This window comes from Meriones unguiculatus, chromosome 15 (genome assembly GCF_030254825.1).
Source record: "Meriones unguiculatus strain TT.TT164.6M chromosome 15, Bangor_MerUng_6.1, whole genome shotgun sequence".
NCBI classification, from domain to species: domain Eukaryota; kingdom Metazoa; phylum Chordata; class Mammalia; order Rodentia; family Muridae; genus Meriones; species Meriones unguiculatus.
The window spans coordinates 68875255-68894645 of record NC_083362.1 but is presented as its reverse complement, the minus strand read 5'-3'; the positions used below and the strand labels follow the sequence as shown (position 1 = coordinate 68894645).

The 19391-nt window shown below is 38.2% G+C and overlaps 1 protein-coding gene across 12 annotated transcripts in view; it reads right to left on the bottom strand.

Annotated features, from left to right (window-relative positions):
* Positions 1-19391, bottom strand: part of Agfg1 (ArfGAP with FG repeats 1) — a 56450-nt gene that overhangs the window by 19446 nt on the left and 17613 nt on the right. For 6 of the 12 annotated variants that reach the window (XM_060368729.1, XM_060368726.1, XM_060368725.1 and 3 more), the window contains exons 3-7: positions 9421-9536; positions 5462-5624; positions 4810-4963; positions 1193-1312; positions 482-553 (exon numbers count right to left, since the gene is read on the bottom strand). In XM_060368729.1, coding sequence (XP_060224712.1) covers positions 482-553; positions 1193-1312; positions 4810-4963; positions 5462-5624; positions 9421-9536 — 625 coding nt within the window. Of the gene's footprint in view, positions 1-481; positions 554-1192; positions 1313-4809; positions 4964-5461; positions 5625-9420; positions 9537-17785; positions 17871-19391 lie in introns of all 12 variants that reach the window. The other 6 variants (XM_021660254.2, XM_021660255.2, XM_021660250.2 and 3 more) reach the window with 3 other exon arrangements.

Below are 19391 nucleotides of genomic sequence, written 5' to 3'. Positions count from 1 at the left end.
AAAAACTGATAAATTTTTTTTCAAGAATTAAGCTCTGGTTGTTGAAGTGAAAAGTAAGAAAATTGGGCATGGTGACACATGCCTTTAATCTGACTTAACTCAGGAGGCTGAGGCCAGAGGACTGCCGGTTCAATGCCAACCTGGTCAGCACAGCAAGTCTCCATTTTAAAAATCAAATTTTAAAGAAAAATAAGCTAAAACTAACATAGACATGTTAAAAGACAGTGATCGGGTACGAGTAGCTAGCTAACAAATTAAATTCTAAACTTATGATATTTTTATGAACAATTTTATTTCAAATTATTAAACCAACTAATTTTCATTAAAAATTATTATATCTTTAACACTGAGTTTAATAAAAGAAGTGAGAATAAATTGAATTTATGAAGGCTAATCATTAAAAATGATGATGATCTATAACTGAAATAACACAAAAAGCACATAAATTAATGCATGATGCCTACTCGACAACAGAACTTACTGTGGGCAGCCTGGAGAGGAAAAGCTGAAGTAAATTCACCAAAACTGCAGCTAGATGAAAGTACTTTAAATGCTGGACAGCCAGAAATTATGGAAATGATGAAAGTTAAGGGGGGGGGGAGAAAGAAAATTCAAAGAAAAGCCTTTAAGACAACACATACAGAGTTAAAAAGTTGAAAGAAAAATATTCAGCCAAAAAGCTAAATAGGGGTTCAATGAATTTCTGAAAACAGTACACTTTATGGAAGAATTTTCAAGGTTTGAAAACCAATTCCTGCACAGAACTATTCCCATATTTGATTAAAATGATCAATAAAAACTTTCACCCGACTAAACATTTAAAAATGTCTTAAACTTGCTGCCCACAAAATAACTTATTTTCATTCCTATGGAAGCCATCAGCTAGCTTCCTCCATCCCAAGATAGAACATAAGCCTTAACCACTGTGTTTAATTTTGTAAAATCTGTTGTTTACAGCCTCAGTGGAGAGAGATCTTAAGGCAGAACCATGTGCAGGAAAAGGACAGGTGATGAACAGCAGACAATGACCAACTAGTTCAGAGAAACAGATTTCAGGTTTCCCCAGAGCTTTGTAAAATAGAGCTACATTAAAATTAGGTCATTAGAGAATTTAGTTTTGAAAAACTACATTTGTAGAGTTTTGTATTTTAAAGTAAACATTTAATTAAGCGCAATGCTGGAGAGGCTCTACCTGTAGTTTGGGGCTGAAAAGGAGAATGACTTGCTGTGGGGAAACCTCCAAAATTACTCGAACCACTAGACTGTCCAAATGCATCAAAGTTTGCAAAATCTGCATTTGCAGAATTCTGAGCTGTAAATGGCAAGGACAACATATGTTAATGAGTATGAAAATTACAACTGAAAAGACATGACAAATGAATTTAAGAATTTTATGGAAATGCTAATGCAATACAACTCACTTTAAAGAGAATTTATTTAAAAATTATACCTTAAATACTACCAGTATTGAACCCAATTACTAGTATATACTAAATAGTACCCAGAAATCTCCAAAGTGCTTTGTAATGATAATCTATGCACAATACCATTTGAATGGCCTTACTTACAGCACTATTTTAAAAAGACTCTAGCAACAAAAGAAAACTGATTCAGAGCACTAATTACATTCCTTTTAGTAAACAAAACTGTGGCTACATTCTATGAAATTCATTTTACTTATTCATTTATTTTTCAAGATAGGGTTTCTCTGTGAAGCCCTGGCTGTGCTTGAACTTGCTCTGTAGAGCAGACTGGCCTTGATTTTTAACTGCATTTACTTGTTGGACATGAACAGAGGCAGAAGCTGGATGTTCTCCTGCTTGTTCTTCTGAGGCATACTACCCACAGGGCTCCCTCCATCTATTTCTGGACACTGAGTCACGTGAAGCACCTAAGTGCCACAGTGCTGGAGTTAAAGATGCACACATCTGTACCCAACTTTTATATACATGCTGACAACCTAAGATGAGGTTAGCAAGCGTTTTACTCAGCCACCTTCCAGTCCAGTAGCCCACTTTAAAATGACAGGCAGCTTGGGGAGTCTGAAGAGCTCTTTAAACAACCAAAATAATGACATAAAGATGGTTTAATCACATTAATAAAATGCTTTTTCCTTTTTCTGTTTTGCTTTTGTTTTTAGTTTTGAGAAACAGGGTCCCACTCTGACGCCTGGGTAGGCCTCTCCCTCATGATCTCAGGCCTTAGCTTCCCAAGTGCTGGGACTATCCAATGTGTACCATCATGCCCTAATGTTTATCTAATGTTCATAAATATGTCATACCATGGGTACAGAAAAGTGGAGAAAATGTATATAGACACAATCACCAAAAAAATGAAGATATTTACATTTTTTAGAAGCCATTTAAAGCTCATTAAAATTCAGGAAACAATAAAAGGTAACTGCGAGGGACACAAACCCAAGATCAAAATTCTAGACTGCCCAAAACTTTAAATATGTAAATAAGATAATCCAAAAGCCATTTTGAAAATGGGATAAAACTGTAATATACTCATAAAACCACAGTAAACTCATAGGGCTGGAAAGATGGCTCAGCAGTTAAGAGCACTTGTTGTTCTTGCAAAAAGACCCAGGTTCAGTTCCCATCACCCACAGAGTCGTTCACAACTGTCTATAGCTCCTGTTCTAAAGGGTTCAAAGCCCTCTCTTTGGGCCTCCACAGGTACTATATATATGGTATATAGACATGCATGTAGGTAAAATATCTACACACTAAAAATGAACCTTAAAAAAAAAAAGTCCTTGGTCCCTTGTTTGATAAAGAAGCACTTTGCTCTATAGGTTAGCTGAAAGAGAAGGGGAAAGGTTCTCCTTACGTGGGAGATTTTGGTGTATCAGCTAAAACAGGAAAAAGAAACTTGTAATTTATCTTAACAAATGACACCTGCAGATTTCTAACCCTCCTCAAAATCTCAGTATGTAGCCTTAGCTGGCCTGGAACTTGACATGTAGATAAGGCTCGCCTTAGCTCAAGAGACCCACCTGATCTACCTTCCTTTAAAAAGTAAAATGGGGATAAAGACATGGCTCAGTGATTAAGAGCACTTGATGCTCTTGCAGCGCACCCAGGTTCAATTTTATTGTGCACATGGTGATTCACACCCATCTGTATCTCAGTTTCAGGAAACCCAGGAGCTACCACCCTCTTCTGACATCCATAGGCAGACACACAAGTGGCACACATTCATACATGCAAACAAAACACAAACACGGGAAATAAATAAACCTTTAAAATTTATGTGTCTCTTAATCCCTAATAAGTGCCCTAGCCACACTCCTACAACATACACACAAAAATCTGTAACTTACCTAGCAATTCTCAATCCCTGCCAAGAAACATACAAACCTTCAACTGATGGGAGTCTCTAGATCCAACTACTAACTTAAAAGCAATGCAAGAAAGAACTTCTAAAGGTACCACTGGAGGACAATTAACAAGTTCAGAATACCCAAAATCTGTAAGACAACCTATTTTCTCTAACAAATCACACAGAAAATGGGATGAAGAAATTACCTGTAGAAACTTAACAATATATTTCAGTTGCAAAGGATATGGTTTTTTTAAAAACATGATTCCAACATATCATATATACTGTGTGAGAGAGTAAGTGTGTGTGTTTATCACACTATATAAACAAACACAAATTTGAACTGAAGTGAAAATTTGAATATTGACTAACTAATACTAAACACCATTATTTAGAATGATTCTACAACTTGCTGTGATATTTAACAGAGAAAATTGTAGAGTTTGGGGCAATGGTTCTCATTCAGCAAAGTAGCAAAGTAGTAAGCTTGAGGAACTAAATTTAGGTCTCCCCAGCAAATGTTCAGTGATGTGTGTCTGAACCTCAGTGCTTGGAGGTAGTAAGATAGGGGTCAGAGGCAAGATTCCTGGAGCTCACTGGCTAGCTCGTCTAGGCAACTGGTTAGCCTCAAACTCAGTGAGAGACTCTGTGTTAAAAGGAAGTGGAGAAAGACTGAAGACACCTGATGCTGACCCAGGAAGTCATGTGCATGCAGATATGCAGGGACAGACAAAACACACACAGGAAGGGGAGCACAGACACAAAATTTGTCTAGAATTTGTTTCAAAATCAGATGAGAGGAATGAGAAATTAAACAGTACTAGGCACATGAGATTAATACTTAAGCCCCATTACCCATCTACGTTTGGTTGTTTGTAATTTTCCATAATAAAAAAGCAGTATCTCCATACACATTAATGTCTTCTCTCAGGCCATGCTGCTGACATGGCTCGGTAGGTCAAGGCACCTGCCACCAAGCCTGTAAAACTACGTTTAATTGCCAGGACCCACAAGATAAAAACGGAGAGCACTAACTCCTGCAGGTTGTCTTTGACCTTCACACATCCACCACTTGGGATGACAGTTCTGAATTCAAGGACAGCTTGGTCTACAGGATGAGTTCCAGCACAGCTTAAGCTACACAGAGAAACCACCTCAAAAAACAAACAAATATTTTAAAAGGACCACAGTTAAGCATATGCCTGTAATTTTACCACTCAGGAGGCAGAGTGGGACAACAAGGAGCTCATAACCATTCTTAATATACAGCAAGTTCAGGGCCAAACAGCTTGGGCCACATGAAACTCAGTCTAAAGAGTTGCTCTACAGGTACCAAGGCTGTATGTCTATATGGTATAATGTTCAGGGGGGATCAAAATTCTTCAGTGGACTACGCTTACTGATACTTAATTATAATAAACAACTAATGTTTCTTGGTGATTCACACATATCCCAGGCAACAGCTATCAGGAAAACACATACCTGCATGACTGTTAAAATGTGCAAAGTTAGCAAAATTGGCTGTAGCTGTTGACTGAGGAGCCGGAGCAGCAAAGATGTCTGAGCCAAGATCACTCAAAAGGTCAAACTGCTTCTTCTCCTGCTGCTGCCCTTGAGAGCGACCTACAACTGGGGACTACAAGCACATTACTTACTCATGGTGCTTCTAAAATACAGACTTATGCATTAACTATAAAGATTTTTTCAGTCAGATCTTCTAAGTTTTATATAAAGCTATCTCCAATTCACTGCATTTCATAACCTCTTAACTAAAACAAGGTAAATATTTAGGTTTCAGCATACAAATGGTTTCAGTCTCTTCAATTTAGGGTAAAGTATACTGTAAAGCCATGTGCGTTTCAAAGATAGTAAGCATGCTACATAATTGGGTGTACTGCGAATCCTACTATTTTCTGTTAAAGAACCAGAGGCTAGTCTGTTCTAACTCTGCTAGTTAACGGACAAGGGCTCTCTAAAATAAACAGACTGAGCATCTTACAAAGTGACAGCAAAGCCAACAAAAACACACATTCCTACAACATATCAAACAATCTTTTAATGTATTTTACAGTCATATTATGTTAAAAGTTCTTCGCACTCAACCTTCCTTAGGTCTAAGTTAGCAACTCCTCACCTGACTAGGTGTGCCCTTATTTAAGTGCAGAGCTGGTGCAGAATCTCCCAGCAGAGACTTCAGGGGCTTGACCTCGGGGGTGCTGCTCGTGCTGCTGGCAGAAGACCCCGAAATAGATGCGTGAACTGATGCCACCACTTTGGCTTGCTCTGGCGGAACATACCTACAATGTGAAAATCCAAACAGACTGCTAAGAAAAATTTGAGGAATACATACTCTTTTTTTCCCCAAGACAAGGTGTGGTCCTGGCTCTCCTGGAACTCGCTCTGTAGACCAGCCGAGCCTCAAACTCAGAGATACATCTACTTTACCTCCCAAACACTGGGATTAAAGGAGTACAGCACCACCCAGCTGAGGAACCCATATTTGAAATATTCAATTCAGATTTTATTCATTATTTTTACAACATTAATCTTACTTGAAAAGGTAGTACTTAAAGTTGACAACTTAAGGCCATTAATTACCTAAAATTACTCACAGAAAAAATACCTATCAGTCACAAAATTTGTTTAAATTATTTATTCACAGAGTTCCTAAAATAACACACCAAAACAACTGCTGCTTTGAAGACAGAGGATTTACAATTAATCATCACAATCAATGGTTAACACTATAATTTTTTAAGTGAGGAAGTTTTTTTGTTTGTTTGTTTTTTTGGGACAGGGTTTCTTTGTGTCACCTTGGCTGTCCTGGACTCACTTTACAGACCTCAGGCTGGCCTCAAACTCAGAGATCCGCCTGCCTCTACCTGAGTGCTTGGATAATAAAAATCTGGAAATAAATACAAAAAGGAAACTTATAACTAATGGCCTAAAATGGAGAAATCGTTAAAAAGAAAATGCCTCTTTAAAATGAACAAAAGAAGCAAGTCATAAAAGAATATGAAAACTGAAAGCAAATAAAATGTAAATTATTCCATTCTTTACCTCCGATCTACGAGCTGAGTTTGCTATCTAATGAAAATACAGGTATGGTCTATACTTCACAAGTATTTCTCCTAAGCAAGTAACTAGATAAGTATTTGCAGATACATATTATGGTATTCTTGCAATCTTAATTTAAAAAAAAAAAAAAAAACTAAGAACAAAGTCAACAAATATCTGTCAACAGAAAATATTCATATACATTATGCCAAAATGTATATAATTCTGCATAGCCATTACCCTTTAGCATGTACAGGTGCCCATGTGACTCAACAAGTCCTTCAAGTCTTACCTCTGTCACATAAATAGGACATAAGGGAAAGAAATGAAGGAAGGAGAAGAATGCAGAAATATAATGCCCACATTTCAGCAATGCTCATCTCTAAGGAAGGAATCATTTGGCAACTTTTATTCTCTGTAACTTTAGGTGTATTCCTACCCTCTTCCTTATTCACCATTATCAAGTAGGTGAGGGAGAAATAAAACATTAAGGTAGCAAAAACCAGTTATTTCAAAGACAGAGTTCACACCCCAGCTCTACCACTCAATAGCTGTGAAACTTTGGCCAAATCACTTCAACTCCACGCTTCTATCTTTTCACCTATAAAGTTCCTATGGGGTCTAAACAAATTACATTTGTAGTACGGTTAGAATTAGCTGCCAGTGTATTAGCTATTATCCAACCATGTAACACCCACAAATAATACAACTACCCCCACCAAATAAATACAAGATCTGATGAGATCTGGAAGAAAAAAAAAAAAAATCAAACAAACTCCATGTTTGTTCTCCAATATTCTGGCATTGCACTGACAACATGAATTCTTAGGTGTGGCTAATTCCAATCACAGGATAAGACAGATAACAGTTGTGGAGGGTCAGATAAGGGAGGAGGACCTCCCCTATCAGTGGACTAGAGGAGGGATGGGGAGAGGGAGGGAGGTTGGAATGGAGAGGAGATGAGGGAGAAGTCTACAGCCAGGATACAAAGTGAATAAATTGTAATAAATAATAATGATAAATTAAAAATAAATGTCTCCATAGTATCCAGCCGTATACAAAACTGTAAGGCATTTTCTTAATTAGTGATTGATGAAGGAAGGCTCAATCCATGGTGGGTGGTACCATCTCTAGGCTGCTGGGTTCTATGTGAAAACAGGCTGAGCAAGCCACGAGAAGCAAGCCAGTAAAGCAGCACCTTTCCAAGGCCTCTGCATCAGCTCCTGCCTCCAGGTTCCCACCATGCTTGAGTTCCTGTCCTGACTTCCTTGTGGTGTACTACAATATGGAAATACAAGCCAAATAAACCGTTTCCTCATCAAAACAAACAGAACAACAAAAGGTTAAAGGCTAAAATGATTTGCCCCACTTAAAGTAAGAATATGTATCTAAGCAAAACCATCTCAAAATTCTGTACAATACCACCCCTGCTGCAGACAGGCTGCACTCAATGGCTGCAGCTCAGACCGTGCACAGAAGCATCTCACTGCTCTCTAATCAAACGGTAGAAGTGTGGTGAGGCAGATGGATGCAGATTTTCTGGCTACATCATCACTTTTAAAAAGCTTGTATCTATACTGGTCTTACTTGTGAATACTGTGTCTCATAGGAAAGAAAAAAAATAACACAAACTATTATTTGAGATTTTCAAGTTTTTGGAATGTAGTTTGAAGGAGAAACTTCTTGTTATAAATTCAGGACAGGAATTGAGGATGATTTTGACTCTACCAGGGCCATCCACATTCTATCTTTCTCACATTCCTGCTTTTCTTTGTAGCTAGAGCTAACATCATTAAAATCCCACCTAGCTAATTCCTAACAGCAAACCCACTTTCTGCCTGCATGTACACCTGCACACTAGAAGAGGGCACCAGATTTCATAGATGGTTGTGAGCCACACTGGTTGCTGGGAATTGAACCCAGGACCTTTAGGAAGAACAGCCAGTGCTCTTAACCACTGAGCTATATCTCCAGCCCCAAACCCACTTTCTGAAATGTTGAAAATTAGTGCTGGTCCATAAGCAAATTGCTATGCGGAGGTTACCCAAGGAGAACAGTTTTATCTATATGCTTAATTAAAAAATTAAGAACAGAAATGATAAAAACTGTTTTTTGTTTAAAAAAAAAATCATCTGTGTTCTATATTTAACTATCACCCTGGGGACCTTAAAATATTTTCTTCATTCCTGGCTAAAATTTCACTGGTACATTTGTACCTATATTCACTTAATGTATCTAGTGCATCTGAAGAAAGTCCTAGTTAAATTAACCTCATCTTATAAGAAGTAGTCTATTTTAGACAATGTTAAGATTACAGACTGGAGGCTGGAGAGATGGCTCACAGTTTAAGCGCACTGGCTCTTCTTGTAGAGGTCCTGAGTTCAATTCCCAGCAACCACATGGTGGCTCATAACTATTTATAATGAGATCTGGCAACCTCTTCTTGCATACATACGTACATGCAGACAGAACATTGTATACATAATAAATAAATAAATCTTTAAAAATAAAGAATATAGACTGCAGAGCAAATGTGCTTACTATTCAAGGGTATCTTTCCCATAAACCACAGTAAGCTCCCTCTAATCAATATCGCCTTTGACTATATCATTCCTTGGGTCAAAACACTGTTCCTCAGGGGAAAAAAACGAGAGGCAATTTACTTTGTAGTTATCCACTCCCTCTATCCTTAGCTCTCTCATCTCCTTAATCATGCAAGAAGAGAAATATGCACTGTTCAGTACTGACTGCTACAGAAACACTTAACTCATCCGTACTGTACCTGGTTATCTCATGAAGCTAAAGCTGAGGAGTAACTGAATCCTAGCTCTACAATTACAACTATGTCCTGCTCAAGAGACATTCTGGATTTAGTGTAGTGTAGAGGGAGGGGAAAAAAAGAGAGAGAGAGAGAGAAAGAAAGAAAGAAACAAACAAACAAACAAACTTCTTGCCCAATCAGTAAGTTAATTTCTTGGGTGAGAGATACTGGATATTTAGAGCACAAATTTAGCTAAATACAATCTATTCACTCACCATCTTTTCTTTTCGTATTTCTCTTGTAGAAACTCTTTCACTTTTTGTGGATCCCTGAAGTCTGGAATTGCTGAAGATCTATCATCAAATAATCCTAGCCAAATCTGTTTGCAGACCTTTGGAAAGAATTGGGGGAGAAAAAAGCATTAAAAAGTCTTAATTTAATGTAATTTCAAGAGAAAATTCTGATTCCTTTAGAAAGCCATTAACAATGCTGCTTCCAGTGAGGATATTCACTGCAGTCAAACTCAGGAACTGAACATGACAGCATACACTGCAAGTCAGTGAAATCTTAGCAACAGGCTCCTAAAGAGAACCCCACAAGAATACAAGGAGTGAACTGAGACTTGGGAGCAGTGGACTCCTTCAGTCTCGGCATGATGAGCTATGGGAACCTCAACTCCTTTGCTGATAAAACAGAAAGCTCATCAACAGCAATTTAGGGCCATCTAGCAAGCTAAAAACCAGCCAAAAAGAACACAAAAACACCAGAATCATGAAGTCTGTTGATGAAGTATAATAACACAGAACAATTCAAGACTCATAATTAGAGTCTATGTCTTTCTTAACCTGATGATAGTCTGAGACTCTTTTGAATTAAGAATTTTCTCTTTTGAAGAATTAAAAGAAATGAAATGAGACAGAACTCAAGTAAGACACAAAAAGGAACTATAAAGGAGAAAAATAATAGTTAAGTAATAAAATGTTTAAGAATCTGAAAGCCCTTAAACCTAGAATATGTAAGAAACTACAAGAATACAACTGTTAAGAATAAAACACCGGGGGCTGGAGGAATGGCTCAATGGTTAAGAGTACTGGCTTCCTTCCAAAGAACCCAAGTTCAATTCCCAGCACCAATATGGTAGCTAAAGCTGTCTGTAACTCCAGTTCCAGGCAATCTGACACCCTCACGAACGTGTGCAGGCAAAACACGGATGTGCATAAAATAAAAACAATTTTTGAAAGAATAAAACACAGGGGTGGAGAGACCTAAACAGTCACTTCTCCAAGGATGTATGCACTGCAGATAAGTAGCTTAATACCAATGTCCCAATAGCAGAAACACTCATAGGATACAGACTCATAATCCCATAGTCTTACTATTAAAGTAACAGTGGCTCACTGACTATATCTTGCAATGCTAATATGGAGCAACTGAAGCTCTCCAGAATGTAAATGACACAATACCTAAAGAAAACAGTTGGGCAGTGTCTTAAATACTAAATACACCTACCCTATGAACAGGTCTTTTTGGAGCTATCTACCCAGAAAGTATGAAAGCGCGTGTCTAGCTGCAGGATTGTACACAATGGTTCACGTAGTTTTACTGGTGAGCCCAAATTAGAAAGAATACAACCAAATGTGTATAAGAGGTGATGGATAAACAAATTACAAAATAGCCCAAGCAGAATACTATATAGCAAATAAAACAATGTGGTGATGCATAAACTCTTGGTAGTTTGAATAAAAATGGCCCAATAGATTCATAGGGACTGGTACTACTAGGAGGTCGCCTTGTTGGAGGAAGTATGTCACTGGAGGTGGGCTTTGAGTTCTCAAAAGCTCACACCAAGCCTAATGTCGCATTCCCTTCCTGCTGCCTGTAGACCCAGATGCAGTTCTCAGCAACTTCTCCAGAACCAAATCTGCCTGCATGTCATCATGCTTCCCACCAGGACAATAATGGACTAACCTCTGAAAACGTAAGCCAGGCCCAAGTAAATGTTTTCTTTTATAAGAGTTGCTGTGGTCTTGGTGCCTCTTCATAGCCTTAGGAAACCCTAACTAAGACAAGTTTTAAGGCAATCATGCTGACTGGGAAAAATGAAACCAAACATAAAAGAGGCAGCACAAGCCACAGGTAAAAATACCTGTAAACAACTTACATTCAATACCTGAAACCCACCCTAGAAGGAGAGAAATGATCCCCTCAAACTGTCCTCTGCCCGCAGGTGATAGCATGGCAGACAGGCTGCACATGTACACATACATAAATAATTTTCTAAAAAGACCTCCATGCCTTTATACAACTGACAGCTGATTATCAGATACTGTAGTACCTTTCTACCAGTTAAAAAAACAAAAACAAAAATAAGTGTATCTGAAATTTAACCAGCAAACTTGTTACTAAGCAAGACTCATTTCAAAGGGAAAGCTTTCCCAACATACCAAAATACCCTGCCTCTGCTCACACTCTGGTCCCTGAAGAGCTGAGTACTGCATCTACTGTCATATTAAAACTGCTCTCTATAAGCCTTTGCTAATAGTAGTCTTCTGTCTGTTCTGCTTTAATAAATTTTAACTAAAGGTGAGAGGGAGCTTTACGTTACAGAAGAAAGAGAGAAAGCCAACTAAAACTGCAGGTAATACTGTATACTTGTGACAGCATAAAGTCTAAGTAGTCTAAATGGGCTTGTTCTCCATCCTCACAAGGCTGTTTAAGAACTAGTATGCGCAATGTTGATTTTGGGCAAATACAATAGGACAAAAGGTGAAGGGATAACAGGCCACAGACTCCACGCTAGGCCAAGGAAAAGATGAAAGAAAAGTGTAAGAAGCTAAAACCTCAAGTGAATAATACTGTGAGACAAGAAGACACAGGAAGTAACAACATCTATTAACATGAGGAACATGGGATTGTGGGGCTAAAAACAGTACTGAGGACCAATAATGACCCCTAGCAGCCATCATTTGTAAGGACTCCGAACATAATGAGATTAGTTTTGAAGCTCTCTTTGGGAAAGGAAGTGGATAATCATCCTAATTATAGCATAATGTGGTTGGGATGCTCCAGAGACTGAGCTAGCTCAGCCAGCTCTTGAGAGCTGTCTGATATGTCTTCTGTAAAATGCAAATAACGAACTTACTTGATAGGAATATTAGGCAGGTTCAAAGAGTTAGCACACCTGACACTGAGGTACATACTATATTACTATAATACTGTACTAATACAGCATTGATATAGTAGTATTTTTGTGCTATTTTAATTTTGAGAAATCTGCAATGGTGTGTGATTAGATAAGCATCAACTGATAAGGGAGGTCTTATCAGGAATGCAGGAAACTAGGTCCACCTTCAATCCAGCTGCAGAAAGAATCAGAGTGGTCTTGACTCATCACCCTCCACTGGACTCAAAGTGCTTTACACTTTTACAAAAGAGCACACTGAACACTGCCCACGTTACACTCACTAAGTGTGTGCCTTATGCATTTCTCAACTCTTATGATGCTCTAAGTTAAGCCACAAGTGCTCAACAAACAAAATGACTCAGAACCATCTTAGGGAAGAGGTAAGAACAAATGAATGATACTAGCAGACAAATAAATTCATAAAGCCATGAGCTATTTTTTCTTCACTTTAGTGCTAAGTAATTTTAGAATTACCATCATGATCACCAATAACAAAATATAAAGTATTTTTAATGGATACTTCATTGGTCAGAGTTGGTTGGCAAATGGTCAATGTGGATGACTAGTAATGAACCAAGAAACTACATAGCCTTGTAGGATTCGGCCATGTTGCAGAAATCAGAGAGGGTGGCCATCCCAACAGCAGAACCCAGACACCAGAACAACAAGCTTTCCCTGTTTATGTCCAGACAGGCTTGCCACCTACTTTGAAGTAAAGGCCAGAACCCACAAGAGTGGGTATGACAGTTGTTATACAAACATACACAGGGGAGTAAGTTAACAAACCCAAGCAAGAAAACCTGCATATCACGCCCAATCACTTGTATTAAAAGGGAAGGTAAAAAAAAAGTGTTATAGTAAGCTAGAAAAAGATATCAGGTAAGGGCAGGTATCACTTATTACTGCTTTATCCTCTTAAGGAAGGCAAATGGAATAGAAATGCTAAAAGACACACTCCCCTTTACTGTTATTGTCATAAAAAGGATAAAATATATAAACAACGTAGCATGATTCTGCTCACTTCTAGATGAGAATAAGAAGAGCAAGAGGATGGAGGTGGAGCATCTTTCCTCAATAATCCATCTCTACATATAACTTCTCAGAATTTCCTTTTGGTCTGTTGTCTCCTATGTAGAGATGGAATACTGACTCCTGATAGTAAAACATAATAAAACATTTAATAATATTGTCCATAAAACACAAAAACAGTTAAATAAATGAAAATTTCTTGAGTAAGTACCTAGTTCCTGCTTTTTAGAAATAAATACAAAAAGAACTAAACAGTAAAAAGTATTAGTTAAGAAGAATGTTATTAGAAACACTTAAAAGAGTTCATGTCAGAAACAGTCCCTGTTCCTCTTATTAGGGTACCCATGGATACCCTAAGAAGGAACCTGGATACTAAGCTACCAAGGGCTACATCTGAGCAGGGGCTCTAGGTTGCATCCATACACGGTCCTTGTTTGGAGAAACAGTCTCATAAAAGACCCCTGTCCTCTCCAGGTCGTACTAGCCCCTCTCCCCCTTTTTTTGATTCCCTGCATTATGCCAGAGGTTTGGTTATGAGTCTTAATATCTGCTTTGATACACTGCTAGGTAGAGTCTTTCAGAGGCCAGGGAGGAACAGCTTTGCTAGGTCACAGAGGAGGACTTTGCAGCCAGTCCTGAAGACACCTGATAAACCAGTATCAGATGTAAGGGGAGGAGGTTCTCCCTTATCAGTGGACTTGGAAAGGGGCAGGGAGGAGATGATGGTAGGAGGGTAGGATTGGGAGGGAAATAGGGAGTGGGATACAGCAGGGATACAAAATTAACAAACTGTAACTAATATGAAAAAAGTAAAAATTAAATAAATAATAAAATAAAAAATAATAAAATTTGTAAAAAAAAAAAAAAGAAACACAATAGTTACAACGAATACATACAAAACTCTATTACCTATTTCTACTTCCTTTTGGGGAGACACAGTCTTGCTATGTACATAGCCCAGGCTGGCCTCAAACCCCCAATCCACCGTCCCAGCCTAGCATTACATCATTACAGATACTGACTACCACACCTAGTCCCATTACCAGCCCTCATGCCCTTGTAATGGGAAATCAAACTTAGGGACCTATGTACCTCTGAGCTGCACTCCAGCCTAAGACCAACATACTATTTTGCCTGTCCCACCTCCCAAAAAAACCTAAGGTAAATTGGATGTGGTGCTGCACATCTTTAACCACAGGACTTGGAAGGCAGAATCAGGAGGATCCTCTGGTTTAAAGCCATTCTGGTCTACAAAGCAAGTTCCAAGCCAGGTAGGACTAAATAGTGAAACCAATACAAATAAACAGTGAAAGCAAATACAATATAAACATTTCCACCTGTAGCATGCTTAATTCACATGACTATGCTATATTTCTAGACCACCAGCTAATAAATATTTCTCACTGATAGAGGAGCTAACTGATATATAAACTGAACAATGCTTGCACAGATAAAAACCAACCACTATTATCCAGATGTCTTATGCAAAAGAAATTAATGGTTCTATATGTATGTACATTTTTAAAACTGTTATATTACATCTTAACAGCTTGCTTTTTCTAAAGTGCTAGCAAGAATTAAAGCATACACAGCAGAGTGAAAGTGGGCAGAAGCTGTTTGTCAGACCAGACACACAGGTTTATAACCCAGCCAAATAATTGTGTGAGAGAAAAATGAGACTTAGGGAACCACATCTAACTTTTTCATTCTATCCTAGGTTTTTGTTTTCATTTTTAATTTAGGGCACAGAATTCCTTGCCTTATAATGAGTTCCTTGAAAGAAGCAAAGTGCTTATCCTGACCAATCAATCTCAATGAACCCTGACCCCGAGATGACTCTTCAAAGATAACTAGATAGATTGCTTTTTCCAGCAAGTCCTCCCTTGCCCAGCCAATCCAAAGGGAATATGACACCGCACACCCTAGATGCACATCACAGGATATGTAGCTTACTCACAACCTGTGTCAGTTTGTTCATTAGGCATGAACGTCCTATTTAACATGCTATTCCTCTGCTCCACCCTGAAGTGGAGCAGGTACGAGACACTTGAGCAAAAGCATCTTTCTACCTCCCTGAAGCATCTGTAGAATAAAATGCTTTTCTTCTTTGTTCCATCTAAAATATAGATGCTGACCTAGAATACTGAGTTCCCAACTTAACTTAGGCAGAAATAATAAATTCAACAATCCAAATTCTCAATATATATATAGGCTACAGGTCACCAAATCACATCCTCTCATCCAGATCTGACCTAAGGTCTTCTTTATAGACAGAATGTTATTGAAATAGCCACAGCTACGTGCTTACCTAGAGTCTGACCTGTTTAGGCTACAACATGTGAACTGATCAGTTCCAACAAAGACCTTAAAATATTTACATCTCATGTTTCATAGAAAACATCTGCTGGTTCCTGCTGGTTCCTACCACAGGCGCAAACACAGACTAAAAATGACAACTCCCAAGCATCCAATAATAATATTTAAAAAGAAAAACTGAAGCCTATTTTAGACGACGGCATTGAAAAGTACACAGGAAATAAAGCCATAAAATGAAGGAAGTCTTTCCCTAGAGGCAAACAGCCATTACTGCATGGTGTTGTCAGAGCAGAAATAGGGAGGTTTTAAACGACAACCTCTTACTGTAATGTCTGTTTGCCTTCAGTGAAAGATTTCTACAAATTTCTCTGTACACTAAATTCTGCTCAAAGCACAACATGTTCCTTTGTGACAATTATTTTCTAAACTTAGAAATCAATCAGAAAAATATCCTCCCTCATAAAAGTGTCAGCTGACATCAGCATAACAGATCAATTTTTAAAATACTGTTCTTTAAGCCTCAGGCAATAAATAATACAGAATTCATTATAGATTATAAAGGAAAATGAAGCTCAAGAGAGAAAAATGGTTTGCCTATAGTCATAAGGCTCACAAATGAGTGGTAATGAAATGAAAATGGCAGATTTTTATTCCTAGTCCCATTGTAGAGCCTTTAGTTACTGGTTTTTTTTTCAAATAGGGCTCTGGTTATAAAAACAAAGATAAAGGAGGCAGCCATGGAGACACATGTCTGTAATCCCAGCACTAAAAAGGCTGAAACGAGACGATAACTGGTTTTTGAGGCCAGCCTGGGCTATATAGTGCAACCGTCTCAACGTCAGACAAAAGAAAAGAGGGTGGGGCGGAACCCACTTGTCATCACCAATGTTTATGTATTGCTATTTAGTAGATAAGTTAGTTCATTACAATCAAGAACTTTTTATATGCCAGGCTGTGGTAGCACACACCTTTGATCCCAGCACTTGGGAGGCAGTGGCAGGGGATAAGAGTTCAAGAGTGGATATATATAAATTTACCCTGCCACCTCCTTAAAATATATTTCTTCAAAAAGTCTGCCATAATTCTGTGAGAAAGATGAACATTGAGAACAAATGGCTAAAATAATTTGTCTAAGAAAAACAAAAATTAAATGATCCCATTTATATGAGGGACCTAACATAGAAAGGTAGCTGGCAGGGGCTGAGGAAACCAGAAATGCTGGTTGAAAGCAATGTGCAGACTAACACTGTGCCTGCCCAGGGTTAGCAACCGTGTGCTGCACACTTAAAGTTTACCACCATAGGTCTCATGTAAGCGTGCTTACCACAGTTAAAGACATAATCTTCAAGCTTAGTATCTGGGACAAGTTTTGCTTATCACAGTAACACTAGCACTTACTAACAGTTTCTTGAATAAGGAAGGTGATTAATCAGTTTCAAAAATAAAAAATAGAAGGGGCTGGACAAAGCTCAGTTGTACAGTGTCTTGCATGCATGAAGCCCTTCCTGGGTTGCATCCCCACCGCAACACACACACACAGAGGAGGAGGAGGAAGAAAGAAAGAAAGAAAGAAAGAGAGAGAGAGAGAGAGAGAGAGAGAGAGAGAGAGAGAGAGAAAGAAAGAAAGAAAGAAAAAAAGAAAGAAAGAAAGAAGGTGACAAATCGAACACACACAGCAAAGAAAAAATGTACTTTATTTCGAGGACTTTTTCTCAAAATCAATTATTATGTCCTCAGTCTAGCAGATAGCTCATCAAACACTAGCAAGCACAGTGAGGTTTTCCTTAGTCATAATACACACGGCAGATAATGTAATTCTAGGAAAAAATACTGTACAATCATTACATTGTCTTTCTATGGAATTATCTAGTCCATCATTCACTGGTTCTCTTTCTGCTATCTCTAAGAACAAATTTAACCCAACAATGAAATTCCTTTAATTAAAAAAAAATCATGATTTACACACATGTCACAAAAGAAGGCAGTTATAGAAATGTTTCATGTGTTTCTGAGCACACACGTGTGTGTGTGTTTCACTGACTAGCTACAATGGCTGGACAGCAAGCTCCCAGAATTCTTCTGACTCTGCCTCCCCGTGCAGCCACACTCACACGTTGCAAGGCCAGGCTTTTAAGGTTGGTCCTGGGGATCTGAACACAGGTTCTCATGCTTGTGCAGCCATCGTCAGACAGAAATCTGAAGTAACATTAGGACACAAAGGAGACATCACAAGATGTTTTCGGATTACAGCAGATGGTTCTAGCATGTGACCCAGAGGGCCATGTCCCAGCAGTGACACTACTTGAAGGTGCCAGAACCTTTATGAAGAAGTGTGGGAAGTTTTTAAGGTCTTTACAACAAGCCCTTGAAGACAACTATGTGCCCCCAAGGACCACCCTTCTTCCTTCCCACCCTGGTAATGAGACAGACACTTTTGTGCTAAACCTCTTGCCACAATTGTTACCTCCATACAGTCCAAGTGATCACAAGCTGAAGCCTCCAAAACACTAAACCAAAACAACCTTTTTAAAGCTGGGCATGATGGCGTACACCCATAGTCTTATTGCTAAAAGGCTGAAGTAGAGGGCTCACAGCAATTTCTAGGCCAGCCTGAGCTATATGGAGATGCTATCTTAAAAATAAAAACACAATTTAAAAGCCAAAGTGAATATTTACTCTTTATAAGTTTATCTCAGGTAATTTATTATAGTGACAAAAGTTGACTAAGCTACAGGGTAATGTGTGTGGAAAATTTTTGTGAAATAATTTGTTGGTCAAAAACACAGCAAATAAATACAGTGTTTGCTGTCATACTTATCCTTACCATCTGGTACTCCATGCCCTATGACTTAATACGAGACATACTCCACTGTATCTGCTTCCATTCTGTGACAGTCTACACACACTCAACAGTCAAGTTATAAAGCATACCTACAGAAACTAAAGATATACTCTGTAAAACATCTGCCCTTGCTGGATATTTATAAATAAAAAAACAGTATTAATTGCTTATCATAGACAGCTACCAACACAGCCCAATACAGAGGTACTTCAATGACTATAACCACTGGTTTTATAACTTTTCAAGTTAGTGAAAAATTCTCAACAAAGTTCTGAATGACATGATAATCTCCCTAGATAAATAAATGTGATAAAACAAGGCACTGAGTTTCAATTGATGGTCTCATGTTTCCCTGCCTTTTGCCTTGAATCTTGATAACCTTTGCCACTAGTTCCAGGTTGGAAGCATGGCTTTCTTTTGCAGTTATTATGTACACAACTGTAATACACGTAAAACAAGATTAAGTTACAGGTGCATATGGTTGTACACAGATGCTTTCCATTAATATAAAGGTCTCGGTGACTATATATAGCACATGGCTTGCAGGTTAGTTCTGTTCAATACATTACAAGTTACCCAACATCCATGGTGCTTTCTAGATTAAATTAACAATGTTTTCCAATAGTGACAACAATCAAACACATCCCCCAGCACACGAACACTCTAGGATAGTGAGGCAGAGGGAAAACATTTCTATAACTGCCTTCTTTTGTGACATGTGTGTAAATCATGATTTTTTTTTAATTAAAGGAATTTCATTGTTGGGTTAAATTTGTTCTTAGAGGTAGCAGAAAGAGAACCAGTGAATGATGGACTAGATAATTCCATAGAAAGACAATGTAATGATTGTACAGTATTTTTTCCTAGAATTACAT